Source organism: Haliaeetus leucocephalus, unplaced genomic scaffold (genome assembly GCF_000737465.1).
Source record: "Haliaeetus leucocephalus isolate CR32 unplaced genomic scaffold, Haliaeetus_leucocephalus-4.0 Scaffold362, whole genome shotgun sequence".
Lineage (NCBI taxonomy): Eukaryota > Metazoa > Chordata > Aves > Accipitriformes > Accipitridae > Haliaeetus > Haliaeetus leucocephalus.
In genome coordinates, this window is record NW_010972798.1 from 7,014,704 (window position 1) to 7,024,846 (window position 10,143).

At 36.0% G+C, this 10,143-nt stretch overlaps 1 protein-coding gene across 1 annotated transcript; it reads right to left on the minus strand.

Annotated features, from left to right (window-relative positions):
* Positions 1–681: 681 nt before the first annotated feature.
* Positions 682–10,143, minus strand: LOC104835150 (cytochrome P450 2J2-like). Its single transcript, XM_010573002.1, has 9 exons — positions 9,973–10,143; positions 8,756–8,918; positions 8,072–8,221; positions 6,485–6,645; positions 4,763–4,936; positions 4,407–4,548; positions 3,588–3,775; positions 2,586–2,727; positions 682–860 (listed from the first exon to the last, which is right to left on the minus strand). Exons 1-9 carry the CDS (start codon positions 10,141–10,143, stop codon positions 682–684), a joined length of 1,470 nt encoding a protein of 489 aa, XP_010571304.1.

The following is a 10,143-nucleotide window of genomic DNA, read 5'->3' on the forward strand; positions in this document are numbered from 1 at the left end:
TTCTAAACAGAAGAAAGAAAGGTTCCTGAAAGCACCTGGATCCGAGAGTTGTGATAAAATAGGAATCAAATACTGAGGAAGTAAAGAAAAAAGGTGTAATGATTTCTAAATGCACTATGATTATAAGAGGCGTATGTGAAGTTTATACTACAATATATAATGCTTTTTGGGAGTGTGAAAGGAAAAGGAATCAACACTGTGTGTATACACTGTTATCTTCTGCAAAAGACCTTCTGTGAACACAGAGGTGTAACTGCATACTGAAGAAAATTTTTCTTTTATTCAGGCACCCTTGCTGCATCAGAACAGTTGTGCCATTTTAAGAATGTGATACCTGACTGAGCACATATGCAGGAAGCTCTGCTTGATACAGGTCACTTCTCTAAAATCCTGCATTTAATTCGTTGCTACTGTGAGTGTGAAAATACATTTTTTTGGTAACATATTATTGTGTACTTTTATATGCCTAAGATGTGATTATATGAGCTTTGGCAAGTATGCTTATTTTAATTTCTCAAGCTCAACTATATGAGGTCAGACCTCCTAAATAAAAACACTTTATATTAATTTGCTCTTCTGAGCTACCTACATATGAATACAATTGAGATAGTGATACGTGTTTTTAAAGTATCTGCAGTTATCAACTGGTTGAAGTCCCTCTGCATTGTAGTATGTTGCAGACTAGCGTGGAATAGCACAGAGCTTATATGGATGTGGCTGCAGTATTGCACCCAAAATGTACTCCAAATTGATTTCCTTTACTCCCTCAGGGAGCTGGAATGTGAATGCCCGAAGTAGGTTGGTAAAGATGATGAACAGTTCAACTCGTGCCATCTGTTCCCCCAAACATACACGGTGCCCTGCAGAAGAAAGGGAAAAAGGGTTAGTTGTATAAAGTTAAGTTCTGAAAAAGAACTTCAAACAAAATTCTACTGAGTTCTATAAATTCTGTTAATGTAAGAGAATTATTTCTTATTTCCTTCTATAAGGACAGAAGATGCCTTTGGAGGTGAGGGGAAAATGTTTATTTAACTGAGAAACTGTACATCTCTCTGTCAACTGTTCAATTTGGTTTTTTGGGTTTGTTTTGTTTTGTTTTTTTTCCCCCTGGAGCATTTATGAGATTCTCCCTTTCCATTTTTGCTTCTTGTTCCGTGAGAACCATGAATTGTTTCTCACTTAAGCCAGATTTTAAAAGGCTTTATATACTTCAGAGTCTTATCTTTGGTTGTTGAGGAGGGAGGATTGGAACATTGCAGGATGTGATTCTGAAGCCAAGTAGAAGGGTGTAATCAGGCTTTCTTCAACAGAAATTATGAAGGCTATATTGGGTCCTTGTAGTCCACTATCAGATCTATAAGCTAAGGGAATGAAACATAGGTATGTGCAGTGATGTATAGACTCAGTGACTCATTTTGGCGTATTGTTTTCACAGTATATTTCAGGATATCTATATATTCCAGACCAAAAAAAAAAAAAAAAAAATTCAGGATATATAAATACTCAGATTATATAAACAGAAAACAACAAAAGCAAGTTAAAAAAGAAAACTTCCTGTGCCTGGGTTGAAATGGTAGCCTAAATTAGTTGTCTTGATTCATGTAAACTAGTGGACATTTGGTGAGTAAAGGAGGCAAGATGCTAAGTACCTGTTTTGCAAATATGATTTTAGGATTTGCAGGCAATTTGGGCAAATGGTTCTAAAATCTGGATTTACTATGTTTAATCTGCTTTGTATGTTACTGTTTGCTTTTTATCTACAACAATTGTATAATAGTATAATCTGTCACAGTAATATAAAAAAACCTCAGCTATTTCATTTTTACTTTTTATATTTTTAACTTTTAGTAAATAATGCCAGCTTCCTGTTTTGTGCTACTTTTCTTCATAACCTGTTTATTGGAGAAAGTGGTAGACTAGTGAAGCTCTCCGAGTTATGTTTTATACTGCTTTTCACTCCTCCCCCCCGCCCCGCCATGTATTCAAATTGCTGCATTTTGCATTGTAGATTAGGTAAGTTGTACGTCATAATATGCTTTTGAAAAGCTAGATTTTTTTTTTTCGTTGCCTACTAATATTCTACTGAAAAGAGTGGATTTTGCTAGTTTTCTGGAGATACAAGAGAACCTGTGCTAGACTATTAGCGTAGGATTTGGGAGACTGAGGCTAGCTTTCCTGCTTTATCACAGATTTTCTCTGTATATTTTGAAAAATCATATTACTTTTTGTCTTTGGGTTTCCTGTTCTTAAGGTGAGAATAAATCAATTCTCTGATTTGAGGGTGTTACCAGGATTTAATACATTAGGGACTAAGGAGCTCATATAGCATTATAGTAGGAACCATACATCCACCAAGGAGATAGCATTAGGTCTCTTAGACATACTCATACTCTGTTTGAATGTATGAAAAATATAAAATGCAAGACAATAATAGTGGCTTTTACAGTAGAACACCTGACTTTAAATCTTTGTGTCAAATACGTTTTTATAAAAGTATGTTTTTAAAATTTTAGAATTTAGAAATAGTGTTTTTAGTCTTGCCACAAGGCACAGTGAACAGGAATATTCAAATGTTAGGGCATTACCTGCTGAGAAAGGTAAGAATGCCTCTTTGTTCACAAAGTTGCCATCGAAATCAAGGAAATGATTTGGGTTGAACTTCCCAGGGGTCGCCCAGTGCTCAGAGTCGTACACTACGGAGTGCAGATTTGGCAGTACAAGTGTGCCCTGCAACAAGAAGCAGAGATTATATTTTCCATGTATGACTGATTCTTTTTTTGGACTTCTCTCTAACAGATAATATGCCATCCTATGCCTACAGCCCAGTGTTTGGATTCAACTTGGTCTTTTCCTGTGTGCATCCAGGCATAACAAACCCTTGTATCTTCTCTTTGTGATAACGTATTATGTGTTTGCCTTTGTATAAGTTATCTTCTGTCAGGATTACTGAAGTGTCTTCATGTCTAAGCTAGAGTGGAGCTTGGATTGTTTTACATACTTGCCAGACTACTCATAACACCTTCCTTTTTGTTTTTTGTACTCTTCACTGGGTCTTTCAATTCCATCACATCAATCTTAGGCTTAATATATTTTTGACATTTATATTGTGCCAATGTGACTGTTGGATCTCTCACTGTACTGAGCTGCCATCGTCTTAAGTGTGTGGGTTTTTTGTGTGTGTGTGTGTGTGTGTTCGTTTTGTTAGGGATGACTATAGGTTGTTCCAGGCTGCTCCCTTACGTGTGAAAGTTAGCTGGCTTGACATTCATTAAACCTAATTTCTTCATTGTTCCTTAAAACACATGTTCTGCTTTGATGGCCAGACATTATCTGTATTTGACTAGTGGGAAGAAAGACTTCAGTTTTCCTTATGTTTGCTACTTGTGCTATTAGCCTTTTCCAAAGCTTTCTTCTGCCTCTGCTAATGTAGACTTAGCCCTGGTTCAGAGCACTCAGCTTTGTTTCATGTCTGCAACATGATACCACATGGTCTCCATGCAAAGTTAGGAACTGTAGAAGTTAATGTCATATAAATACTAAATACTAATAGCTCAAAACTTTAAGAAACATGGAGGTATACTCTGTACCTTTTTAACGTGAAAACCCAGCAAAGTTGTATTCTTCACGCATTGTCGAGGGACCCCAACAGAAGTAACATTGCTGTACCGCAAAGCCTCATGAATCACAGCATTTGTATATGGCAGTTTTTTACGGTCTTCATAGCTGATGATATGGGAGGGTTCCAGAACAGCCTCTATCTCTCTTTGAACCTTTTCTGCAGAGAAATGAAAATATTTTAACTTTTTCCCCCTTTTCTTCCAGCAGGTTTCTGTATAAGTATGGTCTAGGACTGGGAAAAAAAGAAATTACGTTGCTATGAAATGCGTTGGTGTGTGGTTTGACTGCTGTATTGGTTTCAGTTGATCAAGAAAGTGCATATCCCCAAAGCACAAGGTGATCTGTCATTTAAGACACATCCTGCTTGGTGATGAGGATAATACAATGCTATGTTTCAAAAAAAAAAAAAAAAAGATTAAAATTTGAAATAACAGATGTAATTTGTATCTTTTAAAGCTTTTCCACTTTGAAGGTTAGGAAGAGACTAGGTTGCATGAAATATCTTCAGCTTGTTATTCTGTCTTTGCCATCCCCTTCTAGTGAGATAAAACAGTGGCTACTACTAATTTCTGCTAGTGTTGCTTCTTAGTGAACTGGTGGGGAAAGCACGTTTGTTTCACTTCTTAAACTTTCATTTTCTAGATATCAGTTGTTGATGTACCACCATTCATATTAATTGTTAAGGGTTGTTTTGATGTATTGCAAGTGACTGAGCTAATACTTACACTTTAATGATGTTTGTTATGATGTAATGTTGAATGCAGTTCTCTGATAATGCTTTTGCTCACCTTGTATTTCTGGGTATTGTACCATATAGAGTAGTGCCCACAGAAGGGTGGTACTTGTTGTTTCTGTCCCTCCCAGCAAAAGATCAACCACAGTCTGAACCATATTTTCTTTATTAAATGTAGAAGTGGGGTCATCTTTGGTCTGTAGGGTACATTCACAGGAAGACTATGAAGTGGATAATTTCAGACATGTCATTGTTTGATGAAAACAGTGAGCAACGTGCCAAAACAAAAATCTTCAGTGCTAAACAACTAAAGTATGCCTAAAAAAAATTCCATAGCAGTTACTTGAACAGCAAGTATTTGTAGCAGGCATGGAGGCCGAGGAGGGGATAGTGTGATAAACAGGTACTTACCTTTGTTATTTGAGCTAGGTAGAAGTCAATGAGATCCTGTGGATCACTTGCATTCTGTCTCTCATGAGTTTGGACCTCCTTTATGACTAAATTGTGCATGAAGTTGTTGTATGCAAACACTTTCTGATGAGGTCCTGGGAGACAGTGCATAAGCCATGGAAAAGCATCATACATCTGTGATTTTAAACAGAAAGGAAGAAACATGAGCTCTTTTAAATTGAGAACCTGATTCTCATTTCCTGAGAACTCTGTGAAGTCACTGCAACACATGGCTCCTAATTAGGATGAGAGGCAATAGACACAAGTCAGAGAGATATTAAATCCTGGGAACAGGCTTCCCAGAGAATCTGTGTGAAATCTCTATTCTTGGAGACTTCAAAACTTGACCAGCCAAGTCCCTAAACAACCTGACCTAATTAGGCCTGCTTTGAGCACGGAGTTGGATTAGCTGACATGCGGAGGTATCTTCCAAAGTAAATTCTTCTACATTTCTGAGAGGGATTATGAAACCTTTACATTGCCCTCTAAGTGAACTGGCATTGAGGAAAACTCATCTGATATTTGTTGATGAGCTATTAGTACTATGCAGTGGTCTAAATTGTTATGATCAAGTTGTCAATATTTAATAACCACACTTTCTATCCTTAGTAGATAGGTTGAAGACTGAAAAGGTATAGAAGCTGACTTGACCTCTCAGTCTTTGAAGGCTTTTCTCCAGTAGAGACTGGCATGTGTATTTGTTGAGGGGAAATATAATTATTTAAATTTCTTTGTATTGTGTATGTTTTGTGAATGGACTTCAGTCTCTAGGACTACTGACAGAGTATTTTATTTATGGCCTTTGATTAGGAATCTATTGGCCAGTGCAGACAACTTCTTCTACATCAGCTGACCAAAATGTCAATATCATTTAATAGTGGATATCAGGTCACAGGAGAGCAGGAGAATGATTATGTTTTACTTTTTGGATGCATACCTAATAATGCAACAGGGGCTTCTGGAAAGGGGTGAATCAGAGTAATTGAGGGCTGAATCTGGCTCACAAGCAGATTTTCTCAACCTTGATTTTTACTCTGGTTTTTTTTTTTTTTTTTTTTAAGGCATCTCTGTATGAAAGTATTGGAGAACCTGATAGTGTTATAGAATGCCAGTGTGCCAAAATCTGCACAACATAAGAAACAGCTAGGCTTTCAAGGACTTAAAAATATTATTGATATGATGAAATTGTCACCTGTATCTTATACGAAGTTCAGAATAACTCAGATCTTGGTGGTAAAATGAATTACATGAGAAGCAAGATATCTTCTCAGAAGAATAGGACTTTGAAGGCTTAGTTCTTATTAACCACACTTATGTATTTTCAAGACTAAATGAAAATTAGATTTTAGAAGTTGCTTTGATTTTAAGATATAAGAATCTTATGTATACAGCACTCTGCAAACGATTACTCATTTGAAATACATTATATATTTTAGAAATGTGAAGACCAGTTGTGATCTAGAATTTAAATTTTAGGATGTGTGATTTACTGACATGAAGAAGGAATGTAAGGCAGTAATGACATATACCAGGTATGTATTAATTTATTACTGCACAATGGCTCACAGAACAATGGTATGGATATGTTTGGGAATAATCATCACTGACCTTTAATTTGCTTGTTTTGACTTGTGAAGTGCAAATGCACTTTAAGGAATAAGAACAGGAAAATTAGATTCTTACCCTGCCCCAGATGGTAGCTTGAAAGTAGATCACAAAATAAACAGCTTTGATAAGCTTGCTGAAAGATTCATCCTCACTAGAGAAGCGATGACCAAAAACAACAGCACAAATTATATTCGCAATAGCATGGACAATGAAAGTGTGGGGGTCAAAAGGTTTGCCTGTGAATATAGAAGGTACCAGGAATATTTCTGAATAGACTACAGTGAGAAAAATGAGGAAGAGGAAGACTTTTTTTAAAATGGTAAAAATAATAGTAGATCAGACTACTTTTAGATAAATTTCACACAAGTAAACTCTAGTTTAATACAAATTAGCTGTATGGATTGGAAGTGCAGGGAATCTTTATTTTCAATCTGCTTTTTACTCCTGTAAAATATAGTGATTATTGTTTTTGAGCAGATAAACATTACATCTCTTTTCCTCTCTTTGACTTGTGGTCTGGGTTGTGTGAAAATACAAGCAATTAATTAGAACATATCCCTTCAAATCTGGAGGCAGATATTTAAGTTTGACAATTAAAAAACAAAACAAACAATCCTCCCCCCAAAAACAGGAAAAAAAAAAATTTAAAGTTTTAATTTATTAGTCATGTTGACATGACTTGTCTCCTTTTGGTTTTCAAGTACAGCTTAACAATTCAACTATATATTCCCCGCCCCCGACTGAAAAGGCAAAACTCACATCATGGGCTGGAAAACGGCTCCCATTAAAAAGGGTTAGAGCCAGAAAAAATTAAATTAGGTACACATTTCAATGGCAAGGACAACCTTTGAATTATACTACTATGGAAAATGGTGGATTATGCATTTCTGACTTAAGTCCAATGTGTGTAGTTCTTCTTGGAAAGAGTAAATACAATTATTGAGTTTAAAATTGAGGAAGGATTGCATAGAAGGTAAAGATTTGGGCTGTACAGGAACTCAGAGTTTGTTCATCTCTTACATTTTAAAGATCTGTGAATATGTTGCTCTCGGAAGAGAGATGGGCCATTTTGCTGTGTCTAGTGCAAGGAGAGTTGGAGGGACACCTTAGGCAACTTCTCTGTGTTTTCACATCAGTGTGGAACACAATGTGGGTGAGGGATTTGGCAGTTCGGAATATTTATATTTAATTGCTTTATTTTGGCATCTTGCTAAAATTCTATTGGTTTCTATTTCATCCAAACCATAAAAAGTTTTGTTGGACAACTGGATGATACATTCCTTGTGTTGGGGTTCTTTCTCTGCCAAATCCTAAAGGCCTGCTGTCCTAGAACGACTCACAGCAGGTCACAAACTGTGTATTTTATGGAGAAGAACATAGGGCTTTTCTATACTTCTTGAATGTAAGAATTGTTACCAGCTGTCCCCAAGACTGTGTTGATGATTAACATTTTTTTACTATTCTTATTTCAAAAAACAATGTTATATTGACCACTGTGCAGACAAAACATTTTTGTGAAGAATGCAATTAAGAAGCCAGTAGAAGTCCCACTAATATGAAAAATACCTATATTACTTGTAAAAATGTATTGTGAAACTTTTACTCCCCTAATCTACTATATTTCAGAAAAAGCTCTAAGTGTTATTCTTCTAGTGAATTTACCTTTTGTGTTTGCGAAGATGTCCACAAGATGACAGGCCTCTGTTTGAATTTGATGCTCTAAATTATTCTTACCAAGTGCCAGGCTTCTTATAATTGTCATGCCAAAGCGTCTCTGTTGCTTCCAGGTGTGTCCGCTTGTCAAAAAAATACCTGATGAACACAGAAATGTTTATTTTATTGCTGGGAAGGGAAATCCTTTCACTGCAGGATACAAAATTCAATTTAAATTAGGTTATGTTTCACTTACAAAGAAGATACTGTGATTTCAGATACCGACTTTTGGTCTCTAACTTAGGTTTTTATAACTCCCAGCTATATAGCTGCTTATAAATGTGACCCTGGAAACTGAGTGGTCGTGGGCTTTGGTAAGGACAGAACAGCTTTGTCTATAGATGTCACCTATGTGAACAGTCTGCTGTTTTAGAAGTGATAAAACTGAAGGGCAACTCCTCTAGGCAAATGTTCCTTTGAATCTATTGGGAAGAAAAAACATCAGTAGTATCCTTTAAGATGAGAAATTTTTGGTTTTTGCTTTTCTTAATACGCTAGCTCTGCATGGTACCCTTTTGCTATGTAAGGCCAGTTATGTACTTGTATAGCGGTAACTCACGGGTGTGTGTGTACATATAGGAAAGTGTCTGTCTTTGTGTCTTGTTCATATTTCAGTATTGTAGCATCTTGTACCTTTCTCGCCCATCATATCCCTGTAGAATGGAGTGAGAGGTCGTCCTGAAATTTCCTCTGAATGGGTGATGATGCCATCTTTTACTGCTTTGTATCCATTTAGTACAACCATAGGTGTCTGTCCCATCCACAATGTGTAGATATTTCCATAGATGTTGGTTAACTGAAGAGTTAATAACAGTAAATTAATAAATGTAAACCAGGGAATGCATACACTTAAATACTAATTTTGAGAGTTCTGTAGTTGTAACTGAAGCTGTTTGCCGACATCAAATTGAGTTATAGATTTCAGAAAAATTTAGCCTTCTGTTGTGATGTGCTTTGGGAACAGAATATAATCGTACTTTATGGAATAGATACTAAGGACAACTCTCAGAAGACTGCCTCTGAAAATTTCACAGAAAGAGAAACAGAGGGCTTGTCTGTCAGCTCAGAATCAAACAACAAATGAATACAGGCAAAAATCCCAGACCTTTTCCATTTATTTTATTAATGAACCACAATTATTGTATTTTCTTGCCTCTAACTTCTGAAGAAAGCAATGTTTTTGCATTCTTTCCTATAGCTTCTATGTGATTTTAAATTTTTTTCTATTGTCTTTCCTCAGATCATGCTTGTATTTTTCCTTAAAATAGTTTGAAGCAAGTTCCTTACTTTTTTAAAAATAGTTTTAATTGGTTTATAAAGGAATCATGCTGTGAACATTAATGGCAGTCAAATTTTCCTGCTTTGTTTTAGTAATAATCTGTTAACTGCAGACAATAAATCTTTTTGCTGTACAAATAAGAAAAAAAGAGTCAGTTTAGAGTATACACTTGGTCTGCTAATGGAGATCAGACCACTCGTGGCCTGGACATTGGGGTCAGGCAAAGGAAGTTCTGCTAGATGTGGTTTACAAGGCTAGATATCAACACAGAAATAGAGAATGAAACTGTCAATGGAATATCATGCTATTGACAGTGCTTGTGATAATGTTATGCATGGATGTGACTGTATCCAAAAGAGAAAGAAAATAACAGGGAGTAAAGCAATTATGGTGTTTATTACTCAGAAATATTTTTAATAATGCAGAGTCCTTGGATTCTTTGAAATTAGCTGATAATCAAGCTTGAGGTTTAAAAATAATAATTCCAAGTTTAGACTGTTCCTATGCAATGTACAATTTAAGTTAAAATAGATTCAGATTGATTTTTTCCACCATAGAGATAAATAAATACCTTAGTGAGAGTTTCTCGATGAAGTTTGAAGTCCAGCAGCCACAAATTTCCAATGATGGGTAGGGGAGCTGGTCCTGGAGGAAGCTGGGTACGCATCTGTTGCAGCTTTAGGAACTGCAGAATCAGGAGACATACTACTAAAGCTATAAAAAACTCAGCAATCCCCAACAT

Bases quoted from the DNA above. Each gene is read 5' to 3' on its own strand.
- LOC104835150 (XM_010573002.1), bottom strand. From the start codon at position 10,143: ATGTTGGGGATTGCTGAGTTTTTTATAGCTTTAGTAGTATGTCTCCTG. The intron at 4,937-6,484 runs GTAAGAATCTAA...TTAAAATCACAG, and splicing joins AAGCTACCATCTGGGGCAGG to ATGTATGATGCTTTTCCATG. The intron at 4,549-4,762 runs GTAAGTACCTGT...TGTACCCTACAG, and splicing joins ACCTAGCTCAAATAACAAAG to ACCAAAGATGACCCCACTTC.